This window comes from Recurvomyces mirabilis (genome assembly GCF_035927965.1).
Source record: "Recurvomyces mirabilis strain CCFEE 5264 chromosome Unknown scaffold_22, whole genome shotgun sequence".
In the NCBI taxonomy this organism is placed as follows: Eukaryota; Fungi; Ascomycota; class Dothideomycetes; order Mycosphaerellales; family Teratosphaeriaceae; genus Recurvomyces; species Recurvomyces mirabilis.
Genome location: NW_027041956.1, coordinates 167968 through 189908, shown reverse-complemented (window position 1 = coordinate 189908; position 21941 = coordinate 167968). Strand labels below are relative to the sequence as shown.

The 21941-nt window shown below is 52.7% G+C and overlaps 10 protein-coding genes across 10 annotated transcripts; 6 read left to right on the top strand and 4 right to left on the bottom strand.

Moving 5' to 3' along the window:
- Nucleotides 1-392: 392 nt before the first annotated feature.
- Nucleotides 393-2099, top strand: DEG1 (pseudouridine synthase deg1; the record flags this gene model as incomplete). Its single annotated transcript, XM_064840454.1, has 1 exon — nt 393-2099. The coding sequence occupies one exon, from the start codon at nt 393-395 to the stop codon at nt 2097-2099; it is 1707 nt and encodes a 568-aa protein (XP_064691904.1).
- Nucleotides 2100-2150: 51 nt separating this feature from the next.
- LTS14_007763 (uncharacterized protein) lies at nt 2151-2849 on the bottom strand (the record flags this gene model as incomplete). The annotated part of the gene is made up of 2 exons (XM_064840453.1): nt 2151-2228; nt 2313-2849. The coding sequence occupies 2 exons, from the start codon at nt 2847-2849 to the stop codon at nt 2151-2153; spliced, it is 615 nt and encodes a 204-aa protein (XP_064691903.1).
- A 780-nt stretch (nt 2850-3629) lies between these two features.
- On the top strand, nt 3630-5498 carry MFS2_2 (MFS siderochrome iron transporter 1; the record flags this gene model as incomplete). Its single annotated transcript, XM_064840452.1, has 3 exons — nt 3630-3844; nt 3895-4182; nt 4238-5498. The coding sequence occupies 3 exons, from the start codon at nt 3630-3632 to the stop codon at nt 5496-5498; spliced, it is 1764 nt and encodes a 587-aa protein (XP_064691902.1).
- Nucleotides 5499-5864: 366 nt separating this feature from the next.
- On the top strand, nt 5865-6909 carry LTS14_007761 (uncharacterized protein; the record flags this gene model as incomplete). The annotated part of the gene is made up of 5 exons (XM_064840451.1): nt 5865-6203; nt 6259-6340; nt 6388-6475; nt 6529-6764; nt 6815-6909. The coding sequence occupies 5 exons, from the start codon at nt 5865-5867 to the stop codon at nt 6907-6909; spliced, it is 840 nt and encodes a 279-aa protein (XP_064691901.1).
- Nucleotides 6910-7009: 100 nt separating this feature from the next.
- Nucleotides 7010-7286, bottom strand: LTS14_007760 (uncharacterized protein; the record flags this gene model as incomplete). The annotated part of the gene is made up of 2 exons (XM_064840450.1): nt 7010-7039; nt 7089-7286. The coding sequence occupies 2 exons, from the start codon at nt 7284-7286 to the stop codon at nt 7010-7012; spliced, it is 228 nt and encodes a 75-aa protein (XP_064691900.1).
- A 626-nt stretch (nt 7287-7912) lies between these two features.
- LTS14_007759 (uncharacterized protein) lies at nt 7913-9683 on the bottom strand (the record flags this gene model as incomplete). The annotated part of the gene is made up of 3 exons (XM_064840449.1): nt 7913-8774; nt 8824-9281; nt 9333-9683. 3 exons carry the CDS (start codon nt 9681-9683, stop codon nt 7913-7915), a joined length of 1671 nt encoding a protein of 556 aa, XP_064691899.1.
- Nucleotides 9684-10107: 424 nt separating this feature from the next.
- On the top strand, nt 10108-11283 carry LTS14_007758 (uncharacterized protein; the record flags this gene model as incomplete). The annotated part of the gene is made up of 2 exons (XM_064840448.1): nt 10108-10402; nt 10454-11283. 2 exons carry the CDS (start codon nt 10108-10110, stop codon nt 11281-11283), a joined length of 1125 nt encoding a protein of 374 aa, XP_064691898.1.
- A 114-nt stretch (nt 11284-11397) lies between these two features.
- On the top strand, nt 11398-14495 carry LTS14_007757 (uncharacterized protein; the record flags this gene model as incomplete). Its single annotated transcript, XM_064840447.1, has 2 exons — nt 11398-14183; nt 14234-14495. The coding sequence occupies 2 exons, from the start codon at nt 11398-11400 to the stop codon at nt 14493-14495; spliced, it is 3048 nt and encodes a 1015-aa protein (XP_064691897.1).
- Nucleotides 14496-15653: 1158 nt separating this feature from the next.
- Nucleotides 15654-16616, bottom strand: LTS14_007756 (uncharacterized protein; the record flags this gene model as incomplete). The annotated part of the gene is made up of 1 exon (XM_064840446.1): nt 15654-16616. The coding sequence occupies one exon, from the start codon at nt 16614-16616 to the stop codon at nt 15654-15656; it is 963 nt and encodes a 320-aa protein (XP_064691896.1).
- A 2821-nt stretch (nt 16617-19437) lies between these two features.
- On the top strand, nt 19438-21696 carry LTS14_007755 (uncharacterized protein; the record flags this gene model as incomplete). The annotated part of the gene is made up of 2 exons (XM_064840445.1): nt 19438-19543; nt 19763-21696. 2 exons carry the CDS (start codon nt 19438-19440, stop codon nt 21694-21696), a joined length of 2040 nt encoding a protein of 679 aa, XP_064691895.1.
- Nucleotides 21697-21941: the final 245 nt, after the last annotated feature.

Sequence of the window (21941 nt, the reverse complement as noted above, 5' to 3'; positions counted from 1 at the left end):
GTAGAACCAGACTGTTCGGAGAGTTGCATCGCTGCAGATATCCAAAGTGTAATCTGAGCATCACTTTGATCCACATCGGATCGATGCGCGTGTATACCGTTTCTTGCTTTTGTTCTACTGCACATGGTAAGAAAAGAAAGGAGCAGGAGAAGGCGGCAGACTGCGATGTCAACCCGACACATGCGGAAAGCCTCCGCGACCTCGCCACGAAGGCGATGAAATGTTTCGAAGGGATATGAGTTAATCATGAGTCAATGCTACCGCTGCGTCTGACTCCTCGTCGCTATGCCGGACTGCTACACAAAACGTCGACATCGACATCGATAGTGCCGAAGTCGACATATGGCGAAAGACAATCCACAACCCACAAACTCAGCTCATGCGACACAATCATGTCTACCACCAATGCCTGGGTCTCCAAATATCAAGAGTACAGCCATGCCGACCTCCTTCGCCGTGTGACAGACCTGGAGGCTCAGCTCCGAAGTCTTAATAGTAACGGCCTACGCCAAGCTTCTTCCTCGCCCAAACCAAAGAAACTCAAGAAAGCACCCAAACCCTTTGACCCATCCCGCTATCACACAAGACTGATAGCCCTCAAATTCGCCTACCTAGGTGGGAATTACAATGGCTTCGAACACCATGCGAATAACACCACCCCTCTACCTACCGTCGAAGAGGAGCTATGGCGGGCATTAAGGAAGACCAAGTTGATCTTCCCGGAATTTGCTGGGAAGAGCGAGGACGAGGTCTGCTGGGATGGGTGTGAGTACAGCAAGTGTGGACGAACGGATAGAGGTGTGAGTGCTTTTGGCCAGGTCATTGGGATTAAGGTTCGGAGTGCGAGGCCCAAGACTGCACCTAAGCCTGCGGATGCGAATGGCGTTGATGGGACGAGTGATGAGGCAATGGGAGCAGAGGATTATGGAGTTGAGGATGGCGTGGCCAATAGGACGGTCGAGGAGAGGCAATCGCCACAATGGGACTCAATCCGTGACGAATTGTCCTACATACAGACTCTCAACCGCGTTCTACCCCGGGACATCAGGATCCTAGCCTGGTGTCCCCATCCGCCCCCTGACTTCTCTGCACGCTTCAGCTGTAAGGAGAGACGGTACAGGTACTTTTTTACTAATCCTTCTTTCGCCACTTCGCCAGCCCTGGCCTCTACCGGCCGAGCAGCAGCAGGGGCAGGAGGAGGATGGCTGGACGTAGAAGCCATGCAATTCGCAGCAAAGAAATTGGAAGGTCTGCACGATTTCCGAAACATGTGTAAAGTGGATCCGAGTAAACAGCTTTCCAGCTTTGAGCGACGAATCTTTCATGCAGGTATCCATACTGTGGACTCTCCTACTGTGGCCCACATCCCGAACAACAACGGCTCGAATCAGCTGAGCAAGCCAGAACTCTACTATTTCGAAGTTCGCGGCTCGGCCTTCCTCTGGCACCAAGTCCGCCACATGGTCGGGATTCTGTTTCTTGTTGGGCAGGGTTATGAGAATCCTGATGTTGTTGACCGGCTACTGGATATCGAGAAGTCTCCTGGTAAGCCGGTCTACGATATGGCAGACGACCAGCCGCTGGTACTATGGGATTGCATCTTCCCGGATCCCGCTTCGGTGCCTGCTTGGGACGGGAAGGTTGATGACACGATTGCGAGCAACGGGTATGACGATGCGATAGAGTGGGTGTATGTAGGCGATGAGGTTGGTGGGCGGGAGACAAACAAGCGGGTCGTTCTTGGCATCGACGATGGACTTTTCGGCCGCAATGGTGTGATGGACGATTTGTGGTCGTTGTGGCGGAAGCGGAAGATGGACGAGGTGCTCGCTGGTAGTCTTATGGACATTGCTGCCTCGCTCGGTCAGCGGATGTCCACTTCGAAGCTGATCCCAAATCGTCACCTTGTCGAGGACGCGGATCGTAGTGATCGTATATTCGATGGCAGTGATCGGCCACGTACAGTGGGTAAGTATGTCCCTTTGATGAAGAGGGAGAAGCTTGAGACGCCGGTTGTGGTGAATGCGAGGTATGCCGTTCGTAAGGGCCTTGCTCCGCGAGAGGGTCACGTCAATGGCGGAGCGGACGTGGATGACTGAAGTAGCATATCATAGCCTAGTACTGGACGCAGCCTTCATAGGCGACCAAGCTCAAGTCTTGGGTTCGTACAGACATGCCCGCGTTCCTCTCCAAACTTCCTCCAGAACGTCTCGTCGTGGTAGTAGGTTCTATGTCACATCATCAGAACGTTTTTGCAAACACAGCCTCTACACTACATAAAGAAGTAGAATCTTGGAGTGAGTGTCACATACCGGGAACACAACCACCACTTCTTCCTCCCCCTCAACCACAATTGCCAGATAAAACCTCACCTCAAACCCTTTGAACGCTTCATGGATCAAGATGTCCTGGATCGCAGTCGTAGGGATGAATCTTGCGGAGCTGGTCCAGAGGTAGGAGGGTGAACTCGTTGACGTCTGCACGCCCAGACCGCGGATGACGAGAAGTGACTCGGTACGAATTGGATTCGTAGTGATGAGATAGGTCGTCCCCGTAATGATGATCCAGCGGTAGTACCATGAAAGAAGTGTCGTCAACGTGCCGGCAGTCCTGGCAAGAACAGGGGTGGCGTGGATGAGAGTGTTTAGAGTCTTGGAATGCCAGGGTGAGGATGGAGTTATGAGGGTCATGTATTCAACTCCTACGATACAGAGGATCAGGAGACCGGCTATGATCCGGAGCAGGATGTGAAGGTTGACTTTAAGTTGCGCGGAGAGTGTTGTCGCGGTGGCGCGGTTGGAGACAGTGTACAGGGCTGTTGTCTGAGTTGGCCTCCTGGTGGTAAGCATGGTTGATGTGAAGGAGCTGCTTGCTCGAGGTTTATCTCTGGTCGTCTATCTGCTACGTCAGGCGGTCACAGTCCAATGCCATTGCGCAAGTACAGAGAGATGGAGTTGTGGTGTACTGATTTGGGTAGCTTTAAGACCGGTCATGCTGGTAAGTACGCCTGTGTTATCCCCAAGTCATCAATGAATCAAGGCAAACTCTCTTCTCCTCCTCACTTCAACACTCATACCTTTGGCCGCGTTCGTACCCAACGAAGACCTACTTGGCTAGATCGAATCAGAACATCTCTGACATGGAACCCGTGCCCTGATTACACACCCGTGAGCCACTGGAAGCAGTACCAGAAACACTCTCCTCCATTTGGTCGCAGGATCCTCCGCCTTCGGCGCCAAGCAGACGGATCCACTTGGCTACATATCATGACACATCTAATCTAATCAGATTGAGAGCTGGTCCGCGCTTCTCATACCCGAACGAGTTCCTTCTCCCTTGGCTCCCTCGCCTCGACGCTATTGGCACACAGACTCTTCTGCTCATGACTCCGCTCAAACGTGGTTGTCGAGCAATGACAGGCAAGCCGATGTCGGATGGTGTGGGTGCTGAGAGGACCAAGCATGGCCCTGCGTTCTGTTGGTGAGCTCGAAGGGAGATAATTTTCTGGTAGAGCCACTTGTGAAGGTGGTATGTATTATAAGGTGGGAAGCATTACCAGACTTTCTCATCTTGTCTTATCAGATCCGCAGATCTTTCACTTTGGTCTACACTCTTCCATACTTTCAGTCATGCCTTTCCTCAGCCGGATACGGTCTCCTGTTGAAGTACCAGTTGCAGCAGAAGAACCCACTGACAACAAGAATGCTACGGCGGTAGAAAGCCAGGATGCAGCGAGTGACAGCGATGGCGAGTCTCTCTCCAAAGACGCTCAGCATGGTGTGCAGAAAATGGAAGCCACGACATCTGTATGGAGTAGAAACCACTTGATAGCAGCATACGTGCTGTACGTGACCAGAGCGAACACAGGCCTTCCCGTTGCTGACCATCGCGCAGGATCTGGGTCATCTACTCCGTTGATACTATGCAGCAGAGCATGTCAGACTCCTTGACACCATATGTCACCAGCGCGTTCCAGGAACACTCTCTCACAGCAACGACCTCCATCATGTCCAGCATCATTGGTGGATTATTGAAGCTACCACTTGCCAAGATACTGGATATCTGGGGTCGGCCACAAGGTTTTGCCTTGATGGTATGCTGCCTGACACTCGGTTTGATCATGATGGCCGGCTGCAATAACGTCCAGACTTATGCGGCGGCTCAGGTCTTCTATTGGGTTGGGTGAGCAGTAGTCCCATACTACAGGCTACTATACACACGTACTGACATGGAATAGATACAACGGCCTCGACTACAGCCTCTCCATCTTCATCGCCGACACCTCCTCCCTCAAGAACAGAAGCTTCATGTTCGCTTACGCCACATCTCCACACATAATCACGAGCTGGATCGGTGGTCCGCTCGCGACTGCTTTCCTCAACGGCGCTGGCTTTCGATGGGGTTTCGGCACCTTCGCAATCGTCACGCCCATTGTTTGCTCTCCACTCTTCTTCCTCTTCATTTGGAACTACCGCAAGGCTAAGAAGGCAGGCCTCACGCCCATCAGCGAGCACCGACGATCTTCTGGTCAGTCTTTGTGGCACTATGTTCTCGAGTTTGATCTCGCTGGACTCCTTCTACTTTGTGGTGGTCTGGCACTGTTCCTGCTGCCGTTCAGTCTGTACAGCTACCAGACGAAGGGCTGGCAATCACCTATGATCATCTGCATGATCGCCTTTGGCGGCCTTCTTCTCATCCGCTTTGCGCTATATGAGAAGTATATTGCACCTAAGACCTTCATCCCGTTCTCGCTCCTCACCGACCGCACCGTCCTGGGCGCCAATATCCTCGCGGCCACTCTATTTGTCACCTTCTACATCTGGAACTCCTACTTCCAGTCCTTCCTACAAGTGGTGAACGGTCTGACCATCACGGAAGCCTCCTATGTCGGGCAAATCTACACCATAGGCTCATGCTTCTGGGCCATCGTCGTCGGCCTCGCTATCAAATGGACTGGTCGCTTTAAGTGGATAGCACTCTACTTTGGCGTTCCCATGCAGATTCTCGGCGTCGCACTTATGATCAAATTCCGGCAACCAGGTGTCAAGATTGGCTACGTGGTGATGTGTCAGATCTTCATCGCACTTTCTGGCGGCGCTTTGGTGATCTGCGAACAAATGGCCGTTATGGCGGCAACGACGCATCAGTTCGTTGCCGTAGTTCTGGCACTTGAAGGTATGTTCGCCAGCGTCGGCGGTGCGATCGGAAGTACCGTCGCTGCAGCTATCTGGACTGGAGTCTTTCCGCAGCAATTGCAGCAATATCTGCCTGAGAATGAGAAGGCGGATTATCTTACGATTTATGCTAGTCTGGAGACGCAATTGAGCTATGAGGTTGGCACTCCAGCGAGGAACGCCATCAACAGGGCATATGGAGACAGCCAACGATATATGCTTATCGCTGCTACCGCCATACTGGTGTTGGCTGTCGTGTCGACGGCTGTGTGGAGGGATATCAAGGTCAAGGACTTCAAGCAGGCCAAGGGCCGGGTCGTGTAAAAGATAGCAATGAGGCCAAGAGAGCGTGCATTGATGTTGCATCGAAATTGACATGTAGCTTCGATGTCCAGATAGGTTTGAAGTGAACGATGTATCTGATGAGTCTGTACTGCCTTACTTCAAGTCGATCCAGGTATACAAGTTACTCAAGTAAACACTCATGACATACCAGTGCGACTTACGTGACAGTAATGTAATCATTGTAAGGAATAGGGCGCGTACATAGTGAGCTCTTCCAACCTCGTCAGACTGGTCGTCCTGAAGCCCGCCACTCCCCACACCTCACTTTGCCACAAGCAGGTACCTTTGTCAAGAACCAATACGAACACGCCCAACACGTCTGACCAATCGTCTATTGAGCCTATTATGACTTCAACCAGCGTTCTGACGCATACTCACTTCCTGCAGCGCGACAAACTCTACGATCATGAGAAACCATACTCTTTACGCTTCACCGCTCCTCCTGGTCTTGCGCGTGCAAACATCAAACTCGATAAACGGGATATTATTGTCAATGACATCCGGCCAAAGAAGAAGAGCTTATCGCTCGAAAGCAACGGCTGTTTCATCTGGGATTTCGATACTGGCTTGAGCTACGATGACTTCGACGACAAGACGAAAGTGAAGGATGTCTACCTCGCTGAGGTGGCAGAGGGACTTCGGAAGAAGTTGGGCGCTGAGAAGGTACAGATCTTCGAACACACTGTGAGTGTCATTGTCATGTGCAGTCCTTACGATAGAGCTCATCAATCTTTCGTAGCTTCGCAAGCGACACGCAGAATTTCCGATATCGACAGGCGAGCCGTATGCATTTAATCAGCCGACTTCCATCGCCCACGTTGGTACGTAGGTATGGTCAAGAAGTCCCACCAGATCTGACATCCCACAGATACAACGATACCGTGGTGCCATGCTATGGCCCGCCAGCTCAACCCGCGAGACGAATCCGTCACAGATTGTCGCATACAATGCGTCAAGTGAGTAATGCTCCTGCCTGGCCATAGCGAACTATGCTCATCTCGCGATCTAGCATCTGGAAACCGCTCCGTGGCCCTGTACAAGACTGGCCACTAGCACTCTGCGATCCGAACTCAGTACGAAGTGATTATGACCTCGAACCATGTGATCTCGTTTATCCAGACTACGTTGTCGAGAATCGCCAAGTCTATCACTCAGACAACCTGCAGTGGTTCTACATCAGCGAGCAACGCGAGAACGAGGCCTGGGTCTTCATGCAGACGGATACAGGTAGAAGTGATTGGACAGGTCAGTGTATGTGACTCTATACCTCGCCTTCGAAATTAATCCTATTACAGTGGCCCATACTGCTTTTCCTTTACCGAACGCGCCGAAGAACGCTGCACCGCGAGAAAGCATTGAAGTTCGAGCGCTTGTATATTACGAGCAGTGACAGTACAGCGGTCTTCGCCATCACGAGTACGCTCTACGCTCCAGAGATGCAGGCTTTGAAGACCAGCTTCAAGTCTTCTCTCATTCCGAATGTGACAGCATCACTTTTCGCTAGCACTCTCCTGCTCAACCTGTATCTAGTCAGCTTGCCGTGTGCGGATCGATGGTGCGTACACTGACCTCCCACTTGTCACGTGCGAAGAAGTTGCCTGCGTTGCCATCAAAGACCATGGTCTCGCCCTTCTTGAAGCCGAAAAGGTTGGCCTGGGATTGAGGTTCACGTGGTGCTGGCCAGTACGCCTTCCATGGCTGAGTCTTTTCGATATGTCCTGTGGATGTGCTGTCGTTGTTGATCTCGGCAACTTTACTGTTGTCCATCGTGGCGGTTGTGTGGTTTTCAAGGCCCTGTGTGGCTGTAAGCAACTCATATATGAGCCCAGACCAGCCGCGGTCCCACCACACTAGTGATCTTGGCTCCACACCACTTACAGGGAGTCCCACTGAAGCTGTCAAAATGTTGCAATGGTGAGATGATGGACATCGGTCAACTGTCTAGCAATCACGAGCGGTGAGAAGCGCGTGTCACTTGTACGGCTCGTGCGCCATTGGCACGGGGACGAGCGTTTCTTGCCTCCGCCACCTCCTCTCTGCGGGCCGAGATACAGCCACTGGGCGAGGCTCGTCGCACTGCCCCAGCAAGACTTGCTGCGCACCTTATCGTCGTGATTGCTATACGATCGACGCGACTGTCCTTCCCATCTCCATACAGGAGCACAAGGGCAGAGATCACACGCATGATGAGGTATTGGACTGGCATATCGCGCTAGGTTGTGCTGCTCTTGGCAGCATGAAGCTAGCTGGAGGCGGCCTAGCCTTGACGCGCGATGAATTTCTGACAGGGACGGGACAAAACAATTGCATCGATGCTTGGCTACGATATCTTACAGCACACTGTAAAACCATGTGCAACACTTCCAGCACTCGTCTTACGGCTATCATTATGGTCAGTCGCTCAGCTGGTTCCACAGGTCTTCTGGCTTGTCGTTCCAGCCCGACAACAGCTCATCCTCTAGGGGCACCACGATATTATTGTACACTAAACTCTGGAACGCCTCGTTGCTAAAGTCACGCGCGATGTCGGGATCCAAGAAATGACAGTTGAGACAAGCATCGACGGCAGCACGATATCTGTCGTGCAGGTCGTCGACAGACTCGTCAAGAACGCGCAACGCTGTCAAGAAATCCGTGTTGGCGGTCGCCACACCCTCCACCAGGTCTTCTTTGAGCTGCCGTCTTTGCAAAGACTCCGATATGCCAAGTTCCAGAAGCATAATGCCCAGGCTCAGTAGTGGTGGGCACTCGTGTATCGAGTCATCGGCACCAGCCGTCGTTTGTGGTGGACCAGATCCGTCTAAGGCGACAGCAACGTACGGCCGCTTGATGTCGGTACTTCCGTCGGACATGTGCATAAAATGGACCTCCTCCTTCGACCAGCGGTCTTGCAGCCACTCGCTATCCTTCAAATGCAGTAATGCATTTGCAAGGATGACTGCCAGGCGATGTCGGTTACGCCTGCTAAGCAGCTTTCTCGTGCGAAGCAGATCATTCAATGTCTTTGGCTCAGGTACTTTCCTTCGCAGAGAGGTGGACTTGATGTGCCAAAGCGCTTGCCCATTGAGCAGAAGCTCGGTGTTCGCCCCATTGTGATATGCGCGATCAACAAGATTGCACATGGCGCTAATCTGCTCCATACTGGACATCTCCGTCATGGAAGATCGCCTACGTCGCTTCGTACCACGTTCCACAGGACTACTGTCGTCGAATCTGACACGAGAGGAGGGACTTGTGACCGCGACTTCCGGCTGACTGTGATAACATTAGACCACCTCACAGTTTGTGATGTTGTCCCACCTACATGTCGATGTCAACATGTACATGTGACTCCTGCCAGCGAGCTCCCGCTTCCTGCGCAGGCATGGAAAGATATAAGTCCAGGCGTGTCGGGACCACTCCGGCCTCCGTATCGAACGGCACATTCACACAGAGCCGAGCCTCGTGTTGAGCATGGCAGCTGCAGGACGAGAGTGCAACCAGGGACGAGTGCAGTGTGGTGGCCAGGTCGCAGATCTTCCTCGGTGGCGGTGCGCGAACAGTGGTGCTGACTGGATCTTGTACAGCAACTGGCGCATTTGACTGGTGGAGCAGACGCTCGAGGTACTGGTTCCGATCCACGAGGATTTTAAGGCTTTTGCGTAACTTTACTTCCTTGGACGTGAAACGCCAGCGCTCCCGAAAGCCCTCCTTGTTCTTGCCAACTTCTGCTCGCAATTGCTTCAGCTTTTTGTAGATTGGTTTGCCGCCGATCGGACTGCTCTGTGCTGTTATCAGTATCACGATCACAATATACGGTCTAGTATCACCTACCGGCGCCTCTCCATCCTCCAGTCTGACATATTGCGTGCTTACGATGTCCTCTAGGGCTCTGAGTATTTCCTGGAGACTATATATGAATGGTTGCTGCAAATCTCCGAGACGCTGTTCGAGTGCCTCTTCAACAATGCCTTCTTCCCAAGCCTTGCTGTCGTAAGCCAAAAGCCGATCTTTTAGCTCAGCTTGTATGCGCGGCAAGCTCGCGACCAGTTTCCGCAGATTGTTCGAAAGCAAGGACAACTCGTCGTGGAATTGTTTGTAGAAGTTGAGCAATTTGGTGTCCTTGGATTTTTGCCTGGCAATGGTGACTGGCGCACTGACGCGGTAGCCAGCGGCTGTCATCATGATTGGAAGTATCGCCAGGATTAACCCCGCTGCCTCTAAAGGACCCATGTTCCTGGTATACTATTTTGTTCTTGTGTGGTTTCACACCTCGCAGGAAGTAAGCTCTCTGATCCAGTGTCTGACAGCTTAAATACAAGACTATTAGCGACAGGCTCGCTTCTTATGACGAGGCTGCTGGAAGCTGCGCCCGGGCGTCCTTAATACCGACCCGTTCGTTGCCTTCTTATTCAGCCTTGGGCCGTGGTGGCGAAGTCGTCAGGCTAGGCAACCGGTCAACATAGTTATTTGATACAGCCTTGGCCATGCAAGCGCGCGATACGCCGAAGCGCTTTCGCAAGCTCTACCCCTCATGTACTCTTGACGACCTCGACTTCTATTCTTCCGCCGCCGTGCTTCGAGCACAGAACTTCGACAGCCTATATCCATGGCGGACGTGACTTTGGCTCGAGAAGCGCAAGCTGTGCTGGAGTTGTTCGCCAAGGTCGCCGACCTTAACGAACTTCTTGGGCACGACACTGTGGATACCAATCCTGAGAAACTTAAGTCCGGATCGTCAACTTCACTGGACGATCAACGTGGACGCTTCAACATTTTCGCACGCAACGTCGGTGTCTTTGCTCAAGGCCATGCTTCCTTGGACTGGCGCTTGCGCGAGAGTGAGGATGCGCTCGATCTGACGCGACAGCTTCTCCAATCCGTCCAATGGTTTCTCCGACAAGGTAAAAGCGTCCGTGAGCACAGCCTGTCATGCTGATACTGATCGCATGTAGCCATCGAGAAGACGATCACATCGAATAGCGCATCATCTATCCAAGCTGAATCTGGGCCACCGGAATACGACACCGAAGACGGCGTCAGCACGTCGATAGCTTCGTATGTTACTTCAGAGGCTTCTCATGCGCTTACAGACAACACGCAAGACACAGACCCTGCAGGAGCAACTTCGAATCCATTAGAGGGTGTCGACGCTACCATCGATCGGCTTTATCGCCTATCCAGGCTTATTCGTACTCCCTCCCTGGCCTCGCAGAACGCCAAAGCCGCCCAACATCCAATGCTAGACGACGAGGGCACCGATGCATCGCCTGCTTTTCACGACTACGCCACCAAAGTCATTGAGCACCGTTGTCCAAAAACAGCGCCGGATCTGGTGGCAAAGCTGGCGCAGGCTGTGACCGCTCGAAGGCAGCGTTTCTTGTATCGCAGGGATCATCAGCATAAGCTAGGATTGCAAGCAGTCGATACGAATGATTCAAACTCAGCAACGCGCACGAAGAACACGCCGACCCCCTCGGTGATCAACATGGGATTACTGGGCCGCGCTTCGCATCCTGGTAGTTCTGTACACCGACTGCAAGCTAAGGTCCCGGCGTTATCTGCCACTTCGGCATCCGCATTCTCGAACACCAAGTTTCGGCGAGAAGCTGTAGTTGGTGCCCAGTCTGTCATTTCAACGGTCGTGTATTCTCCAGATGAACATGTCGGATCATTTCAGCCACCCCCACCCCCCAAGCTAGAACCAGGCAGCAAAGAGTTCGAATGCCCATACTGTTACATTGTCATGCCCATTAGAGAAGCGAAAGCTCCTCTTTGGAAGTAAGCTCTGAATCGTGTTGCATCAATGTAATCAAGCTGACGCTGTTCTAGGCAACACTTTCTACGAGACCTCGAGCCATTCATATGCTTGAACGCAGACTGCGAGCAGACAGGGACCATGTTCAGCGATATCAGAAGCTGGGTGCAGCATATGCAATACGCACATGCGCGACAGTGGTGCTACAGCTCGCCTGGTCATCCTCGTCAGATCTTTGAGACTAAGGCCGACTACGAGTCTCACATGCGAGCCGTCCACCCCAGCGCTGCCTCGGACAAGCATCTGCAATTGCTGGAAAAGCGTGCACAAGTGCCTGGAGTTGCTATTACCAAATGTCCATTTTGCGCGTATCAGCCGAAGGAGGAATTGAAGCCGGGCGAGCAGTCACACCAGCTTGTCGGACATGTTGCGAGTCATCTACGATCTATCGCCTTGATCTCGTTACCCGAGGATGGTAACGACCATGAAGAAGCTGCTTCGGCTTCTGACAAGGCCAACGAGAGCAGTGAAGGTCATGCTCATCTTGTGCGGGATGATCTCTCTGCGCTTCCCGACTACTCAGACAAGGTTGACGAGAGCAGTGAAGGTCCTGCTCGAGGTTCAAGGGATGAAATGTCGTCGATGTCGAGCTTTTCTGGGGACGTAGACGAAGTGCGTGAGAAGTTTACGGAAGCTCTAGAATTGGAGCGTTCGTCGGTATCTGCCCCAAGATCTGGCGACATGGACATGTCAGAATGGGGCTTCATGGAGACTGTGTTCGAGTATGCCGGCCATGATCGGGATCCAGTACTCCAGGGTTTCCTGCGGAAGCTATACCTCGAGTCTTCACAGACCGTAAAGTCTACCGGAGGTCCCAAACTACCATTCGCTTCCATTCCGTTCGCGCGCAACTTACGATTCTTTGGCCGTTCATATGCGCTTGGGAAGATAGACGAGGCTCTCTTGACATCGCCCACTGCCTCAGCGATAAAGCTATCTGAAGTCGCTACCAACCTCAGAACCTTTGTAGTATATGGTCCTGGAGGCATGGGTAAGACACAGGTGGCTGCCGAATTTGTCCATAGTCATCACGATGACTTTGATGCCATACTTTGGGCGCATGCAGACGATGCAGCAAAGCTTTCTCAGGACTTCAATACCATTGCTTGTCAAATGGGACTTGTTGCCGAAGACTCGGCAGACGCAAGAGACTTCAGTCATACGAGGGAGTTGGTCAAACGTTGGCTTGTCGATCCTCGCAAGGACGTCAACGATCCTGAGTCGGATCGAGCTTCGTGGCTTCTGGTCTTCGATGCGGTGGAAGATTCGAGTATGCTGAATGCCTTCTGGCCATATGACGGGCCCGGGTCGATCCTGATCACCAGTCGAAGCACCTTCGGGTGGAGTAATAGTCTACAGCTTGTGCCGTTCTCGGTTGAAGAGGCATCGAGATACCTTCTGGACGTCACAGAAAGAGATGAGGCTCAGGAAAACCACTCTGAGATAGTGAACGTCAGTCGAAAATTGGGCGGCCTTCCGCTTGCGCTGACACAGATGGCTGGTATCATGACAAAGAGCGACATGTCGTTCGCGGACTTCGCCCGCGCCTACAACGAGCGAGAACTTCGCCACCAGTTGCTAGAGACAGCGCCATCGCCTGAGCTTCAGGCACCGCAGTACGAGCACAGTGTTGCGTCTGTGTTCGCGCTCGAGAACATTCGTCACGGTGCAGCTTTACTCAATGCTTGCTCTATGCTTGATCCGGATGGAATTAGCGAGCGTATCTTCACAGAGACACTCGCGAAAGTGCACCTGCCAGGCCTGCCATCGACGTTATCTGAGTACCATCAAGCGAAGAACGAGCTCCTCGGCTCCTCAATATTGACCACGGAGAAAGGGAGCGGAAAGCTGTTCGTTCATCGCCTAGTCCAGGATGTTGCTCGTACGAGACTTAGCCCTGCTGCATTGCGTGAGACATTCACGGCTTGTGTCCAACTGATCACTACGTTATGGCCTTTCATAGACTTCACCTGGAGGCACGGTATAGTGAGATGGACCATATGCGAGGAGCTCGCGCCGCACGTTGTTCGACTTCGAGAGCTTGCAGAGCAATATCAACTCTTTCCATCGGACGTTGACGATACTGGCGACTTCGCATTTGCAAGGCTGCTCGTTGATGCAGGATGGTACCACCACGAACGAGGATCTTCGACGGATGCGGAGTCATTCAACGATATGGCTCATCAGATCTGCTCGACGTGGCTTTTCCGCGAAGAAGAACGCCATCACCCGGGCCGAGGAGAGTGGTGGACTCGGAAGCTGAACACTATCCTCTCGGAATTAACGCATAATCGTGGGTGCATTGTTGTCGAAACCAATAAGCCCGAAGTCGCCCTCAAGTACTTCCAAGAATTCCACAGAGCAATGGAGGAAGAGTTCAGGAAATCACCGGACTTGGTCAAGCAGGATATGCGTCTCGCAATTGCGTGGAACGAGCTAGGTAATGCTCATATGCTGAATCGAAGATGGGACGAGGGCAAAAAATGCTTCAAGAACTCAATTAAGACGATGGAGCTACTTGTCACCTTCGAGCCAACTAGCATCTCCCTCCCTCTCGTTAACCTTGGACTTGCTTACTGGTTGCAAGGACGGCCGAAAGAAGCTCTCACGAAGTTGGAACAAGGCTTGAAAGATCGTGAGAATGCCTATGGCATGGACGATCGTATCTCCTTCTTCCGAGGTCGCTATCTACAGGCTCTCGGCAACGTCGTTGGTACACTGGGAGATCAAGAGAAGGCCCTCGACTATCACCGGAAAGCTCTACTCCACTATAAGACGACTCTGGGTAATGGTCATCATCGCACCGCAGACATGCTCGTAAAGATTGCAGAGCACTCAATCAGGATGGGACAGCACGAGAACGCACTGTAGGTTCACGAGGAGCATTCGTGCCCTGGCTTGTGCTAACTATAAGTAGAGCGCTACTCGATGTCGCACTGAAAGCGTATCACAGTCGCTACAAGGGTGACCGAGGCACCGCATACACCCCAGAAAAGGCTCGAGCCTTGTACTTCCGAAGCCGTGCCCTGTATGCTATGAGCAAAGATGTCGATGCCGACGAAGCGTTCGAGGAAGCAGTTGAGCTGCTTAGAGAAGCTGACAGCACCTTGGCCAATTGCGATCCTACCAGCTTGACTACGAAAGATTTTGATCGACTTGTGGCATTCTGGTCGAAATAGATCGCTTCTGAGGTATGAAATGTAGCAGGCATATGAGCGTCTTGATACAGACAATCTATTCGTGCGTACCTATTCCGCATATCGTGCAGATGCACAAGATCCGCGAACACTATATCACCTACCTCGGCCTAGGTAAACCAGGTCTCTTAGCATCTGCACTACAAAATTCAGCACATCTTCAGTACCGAAGCCGGGACCAGCGGCGCGGTGTTACGGAAGAAGTACGAAGAAGTCAGCAAAGCGTTGGAGAAGTACAATGCCCTTCTACTAGAGCAAAAACAGCTCCACGAGCTTCCTAAGCCTGATAGCAGTTTCGTGGACTCGATATACAATTCCATCACCAGCGAGAAGGCAGAACACCCGGACTAGCTCGAGCACCCAGAGAATACTGTCTACGTGGTCTGGGATGATGACAGGGAGCCGATTCAGAAGGACCTAGTGACGTTGAACCCAGAGTTCAAAAATCAGGATCCATTTACGCGCTTCATCACAACGAAGGGCCTGGACTGGTGGCGCACCATTTTCCACCGCTTCCGAAAAGCAGATGATCAGGAACTCGACGTCTATGTTTATGCTTCGAAGACATTAAGCAGGTTCATGGGAGCTGTGACGTTGTTGATCGCCTCCGCATTGCCCCACAAGCTCGATCATTGCTTTGTACTTCATACGGTCAGAAATTTGGCGACTTATCTTCATTGTGCTATTCGCTGGACTGTTCGCTGGTGCACTAGGAGTGTTCACGGAGGCAAGAAGAATAGACGTTTTGCTGCTTCGGCGGCGCTAGCTTCAGTGCAGGTCGTGTTTATGGGTACTGCGTTTGGGAACGGGAATCAGAATACTGGGTAGCCAGACGAGGAAACAATAATCATCTCACGACCTCTCTCCATGATAAGCACTGCTATCTCATCTAGCTGGGTTGCCGGCTGCCCAGAATCGTGTCATTGTGCCAATGGAGATTATTCGTACACTTGTATTCGTATTGCTCTGTGGCCAGGCTTGTAGGCCCCCATCTAGTATCTACATTTATATACTCGTGCCGTTCAGAATATCCAAAAGCCAAAGATGTCGATGGGTCGTTACCATGCAGCCATTCAACGCCAAAACTCCTCGCTAAACCGCTCACGAAAACACCATCCTCTTATCTAAATATTCATACCTTCAAGCACTATGCCTCGCCATGTTCACCGGCCCGGGACTCAATAATCCTGTCCGAGCATCAACAGAAGGTCTCGGCGGCTCTTCCCAAATCGCACTCATCGGCCTCGTCAGATCCGTCCGACTCACAGCTAGTGAGCTCCTACTCCTCCTCCCACTAGGACTACCGCCTCCACTGTTTCGCCTTTCTCTACTTGGGCTCCCATTATGACTTCTCCGTTCCTCTGCGACTGCGACGGGTGAAAGTAGTGGACTCGTAGGTCGCTGTGGTGGACTGGGCGGAGCGGAGGATAGCTCGACGGTGCCTCTGCGTGGATCCGGTATCAAGCTCGTGGCTGATTCGTCGCGACTATGTCTTTCTCCTTCTAAGGATGGCGAAGCAGCACGTGGGGTCATTTTCGGGTCGTAGAGGAAGGCTTCTTCCGGATAGACTCGTTTGCTGCCTTTCCTGCTCGAGCGTTGTGAAGGTCGGCGATTGGCGAAGGGTGCCTTGCCTTGAGATCGTCGTCGCCAGAGGAAGATGCCTATTAGGAAGATGAGGACGGCGCCTGCTACCAGACCGGTGGCTATGCCGACTACTGATGCGTTCTTGAGTTGTCCTGCGCCATGTGAAGTGCTTGCTGCTGTTGGTGCTGGCGTTGATGTTGACGTGCTGGTCGTAATTGGCTGGCTTGCCACTGTCATCATTGTTGAGGGCGTGGGCGAGGATATCTTGGTAGGTAACGAGGAGTCAGGTGTGACTGATGAGGGTAGCATTGCTGAGGTCGAGAAGGATGTGGGTCGCGTAGGTTGCGAAGTTAGGCTGGTCGGAATCAAAGGTGTATTTGATGGTGATGCTGACGGGCCCGCAAACGCTGTGGACAATGACGAGATAACAGACTCCACGCTCTTCGCGACATCGCTAGGTGCTGCATCCAGCAGTATGGATAATGCATTTGTTGAAGCCGTCTGGCTAGCGTCCGTCATGGTGGCGGACTCCAAGATGGTAAGAGCGTCTGGTGTTTGTCTCTGAGCTGATCGTCTCAAGTTGATCCTGGCAGCAATGGTCGATCTTGAAACAGGTACGTCTGTTGCTGTCGAAGTTGCTCGGTTGCCACGCGAAGTAGTACGTAGAGGCTGTCCTTTGCGACTCTGATTCAGGTTGAAAGCCAAGGCAGATGTGAAGCTAAGGTCAAAGTTCGATACGGATGTTGGAAACACGCCAACAGTGCCAGAGGATAGTCCATTATGTGATTGAACATCCTTCGCGGGAGTTAGGAGCCCAGGAGCTATGCTTAGGTATAGGGACGAGGCTGATGTTGCGGGCCCATAAGCTTCGGAAGGATGTGAGGCTCTGTTCGAGGCTGTGCTGGAAGCCGTAGCGATTGGGGCCAAAAACGTTTGGGCTTGCATCTCCACGAGCCCGGTCGTGAACGTGCTTTTAAGTGGTGAACCATCCAACGTGTCTTTTGTCACAGTATGTACAATTGATGTATCTTTGAGAATGATGCCGTTGTTGAGGAAGTAGTAGACGAGATATGATCCGCGTAGCGAACTGAGGTTTGCCTCAACATGAGACAGCCGCGTCGATCTCCCACGCGATTTTGAGCCCAAACAGCACCGTTGAACCTAGGGCTTCCTTCACAGAGAATGGAGAGATGGTAGTGAGATGTATAAAGACAGAGATGGATGTATCTTAGGAGAGCAGGCCAGCGTAGGAAGTGCGAATCTGAAGGAGGTACACGAGGATGTGAAGCGAATAGATAGAAACAGGAAAACATCACAAACGATCAGTTCTCCACCCCCTCCCATCCCATCTCTCTGCCAAGTCAACTCGTCTTTGGTACCATCAAGGATAATCGTTTCTTCCACCACCTGCAGCATGGCAACGTGCAGCGTGCTCGATCAACAGACAGGGGTTCTGCCATGAGATCCCTGGACACTTTGGCACGAGGCTGTCACTTTGGGTTTGGCGCGATCGTTGTCGCGTTGCGGCGGCCCGTTTTGACCATTCTTGATCGAGTTAGTGTGGCTGTGTAGCAGACGCGAATAGGTCCTTCCAACGGCCTTGCGGACTATTCCTGAGTTGTGTGCTTGACAGGAGGCCGTTGGAACGGACGTCGGATTTACTCGTTGGTCGTTCTTCTTCTTCTGCTGTCTGACTTGTGGTCTGTTGCACGTTCACTGTGACGGAAGCATGGCAGGCACGCGGATGAAGATCGCACGGGGTGCTGCCCCACTCGTTCATTTGGGAAACAGGTTCTCGGGTGAAGTTCCGGCTGGAAACAAGGCTGTCGCTTCGACAACGACCACACAGTATGATGGAAACCATGCCAAGCTGACTTTTGGTTCCTGTTCCATAGCTACCGAAGGTACCGATCTTCAATTTCTTGTGGCGCTGTGCTGTTGATTGAGAGGGGGACTAATTGACCCTTTGCCGCAAGCAGCTTTCACCATGTCTCTGTAAGCGGCCTCCAAGATTTATATGCTGAACCCAAGGCTTCGGTCGCCCGATCAACTCGGCGACTGCAAGCTGGCGAATTTACCGCTCGGCATGCAGCTTTGGTGCAGGACTCTCGCTGATGACATCTTGATGACCTCTGCATATCCGAGCATTTTGCCTCGAGATTCCCGAACCACCCTCATCTGGCGGTCTTGCGCTCAAGCGCGGTCAACCTCGGAAATTCTGCTCTCTTACCCTTCGATGTATCTTACTGGACTGGTCAAATGCCTGTCGTTAGGCTCAATAACATGATGCGTGCCGACGACCAAGACACCTATCCTGTGCTTGGCCTTGGCATCCTCAAAAGCTCGACGTACCTATAGGCCATGAATTTTCAGCTTAATCTACTGCAAGCGTCTCACCCACACGAAATAATGTTTTATGATGGTCATGATGCTGGGCTCGCTGACGTGCTCGTATAATTAAGGTAGGTATGACACCCTGAGCGTTGCAACAGCTGCAATGGGCTGCTTTTGTCGCTGCGTTTATGACATCGAGGACCAAGCTATTGCTATGCACATTTGTGTCTATCGATGCAGCCGGCAGCGAGAGATGCGAGGTGAAATGCTAGATACGGATCCAGCTGAGACCTTGTAAGTGGCAGATACATAAGGCTCTGTCGCTCGTCACAGTGGAGCAGTCAATACCATGTCCCTGTCGACAAGCGAGTCCGTGGGAGACGCGCCAGCCTCGTATCACAGTGGCGATCCATGTGCACGCTCGTGTTCGGTAGCCACCACATACTCTTGGTCAGCAGCACACAATGCACCCGTCCTCAAGAGTAGCTGTCCTCAGTCCATGGTGGCTTTCGCGTGATAAACGATATTGTATGCTTGCCATGCTCATGTTGTTCCGAGGTTGGCAAAGATAGCTCTCTTTGTGTGAGCATGATCTACGCAGTAATGCAGTGGTGGTTTGAGTACGATTGTGCCAGGACTTGCGATTCTACTGGGAGGAGTGCCGTAATTCTGTAACAGTTCTAGCCCGTTTGGTCTCAGATAAGCTTTACGGGCACTAAGATGACGTGCAGACGGGAGTGATACCGCGAAGGCTCGAGCTTTGCGCGACTGCCCAAGAACTTCTGCCCAAGCCACGACCTTCAGCCTTTTTTATACAATATCGAAAGCTTATGAATACCTGCACATCCAGACGCGTGTACAGAGTTCTGATGAGGAGGAAGCCTCAGTCCAGCACTGAAGAGCGAACCGTATCGATCGCAACAACGATCAGTGATTCACCTTCAGCAAGGCAACCTCCATCAGCGCATAGAAGAAACAGCAACACACAAGATACACATCAGCAGCAATGGCGCCCCGGACACGCCGGACAGCACGTAGTGCAAGTCAAGACTCCACCACACGACGCTCTCGCCGCTTGGCCAGTGAGACCCCTGAGTACGAAGGAGACTTAGGTAACTACCAGCCCCATAGCCTGCCCGCCCGTTCCCCACTTCCCCAAGCATCGTCTTATGAGCAGTCGCTCACCAGCAACATTGGAGCAGGCTCGATCGCTTCCATCTGCGCTAAGGCTTAGAAAGCCTTAGCCAAATGGATCCTCGATGCTGCCGTCAAACGCGTGCTGAAGAGGGACTGGAAATATATCATGGGTCTGACACCAGAATAACGAGCAGCTGTCATCGACGAAATCACCTCACGAAACAGTGACCTCGAGTCACGCGTCAAAATCAACGAGACCAGGAGTGCCACCCTACAACTTCGCGCTGAGGTCACCGAATCCCGCAACAGCGACCTTGCATCACACAACGACGACCTCGCGAACCACTACTCAGCCCTTGCAAGCGACAACGAAAATCTGGCCTCCCGCATTCACCAGCTTCAACTCCAACGCGACGAAGCCGAAGCACGTGCAAGAGTCCTGGAGGAGGCCGCTAGCAGCAACGAGAGCGTTGCGAAGAGGAAGCGTAGCATATACAACGATGCGATGCAAGAACGCATCCAGCAAAGGATCAAGGAGCGCAAGGCAGAGGCTACCTCCGCTACATCAGAATCTCCGGCACAGCAGAACGCGTCCGAATCGCCACTGACCGCTCGCGTCCGCGTGGCACCTGGTTCATCCCAGCGCACATCACGCACTCGCACCGTACCTCGCACTCCATGTGCTGAGAAAGAGACAAACGCGGCTTTGAATGAGAACAAGTCGGTCGGAACACCGTTATCAGCAGCCACATCGACATTCGCGCCAACAGACACGTTTGCACAAACGCCATCCTTCTTAGCCACAGCCAATCAAGTCACTCCGCAGCAGCAGCTCAGCCTCAGCACACGCAAGGCCACGCCTGCTGCTCAAAAGTCCTTCACTACAACCGAGGATGCCACTGTCCGAGAGACCTCCCCCCAGGAGTCCTCCATGGCATTGACCCAAGTAGCATCGCCGCAGCAGCAGCAACTCGACCTGCACCAGGTGAACACGACTCCCTTCGCACAAGACACTCCACGCCCACTTTGGAGACGCATGTTTGGTGCCGCGGTTGGGATTCTCGGCGAGCTCACACCAGTGTCTCGCAAGCGGGCTGCGACTGAAGACACTCCCACCACTACAGGCAGACCTGCCAAGTCACTGAGGTTCGAGACATCCTCGCAAGGCACGGCAGACGAACAGCTGGGTCATGGCTCTGCGACGACTTCACTTACCTCAATTGAACAACGGTCATCTCAGCATGCTATGGCATCGCGCGAGGCAGAGCATGATCAAACAACATCACAGAACACCTCATCGGCGCAAGGAGAACATGAGCATGATGCAGCAGCGGCACAAGGCGCAGATAGTCCGACACCATCTCAGTACCACTCAGCGCCCGCGGAAACATCATCTGGTCTAGCTCGACGCTCGCCGTCGAAACCAAGGACCCCGTCTCGTTTCCTAATGCCATCTACCAAGAACAAGCGAGTCCCAACCTCACTGAGCACAGTCTCCGAATACACGGAGCCAGAGACCTCCTACATCTCATCCTTCACGCCATCTCGACCACCACAACGCCGCTCCGTAGCATCTGCTCGTGCCGCTCGCACACAATCATCAATTCCCTGGTCCAACAGGCGCAAATCCACTACCAGCGGCCCAATAACCACCTCATCCGGCCCAGATGCCCGCTGGGAGAAACTGGAGCGTGTGCGAAACCTCCAGCAGGAACTCAATCGTCTGAACGCGGATTCCGACGTTATTGAGATGGAGTCTCACCGTCGCAAGCGCGTGAAAGTGGATTCGTTGGCTTGGATCCCGCATCATAGGCCTGGAGAATCGTCGGGGACTTTTAGGGTGCCGGATATTGATTCGGATGATGAGATGGAGGTGGATGAGACGATTCCGGAGCGGAGTAATGTCTTTGCTGAGGCGGTGGGGATGGAAGTGGAGAGGGAGAAGGAGCCGGTGGAGCAGGAGGTGGTGGAGGAGGTGGTGGTGGATGTCAGTGAATTTGTGTTCCCGGATGTTGGTCGTCGGCGATTGGATGAGCCTGAGTTAGCGTCTGAGTTGGTTAGGCACGAGCATGATCGCCTGGATCGTGAGTTTCGGTTTTTCTTGGCCGAGAATAGCCTTTCCTATTAAAGTAGGCACGAGTAGTATAGCTATGCTCCACGATCATGTTGTAGTCGCGACTGTCCAGACATGTCTACTCCATGATAAGGTAGTGCTTTCGCCCGTTATACGTTATCGGAACGCCCAACGAGGACGTTATCGTGACAGCCCTGTCTGCGCACCCCAGGGGATAGGGGCGACAGCTTCAGCATGGTCGTTCTACTTGTCTCATACTGACTTTGAACTTTTCGGGCGGTCACTAGTAGGAGATCATC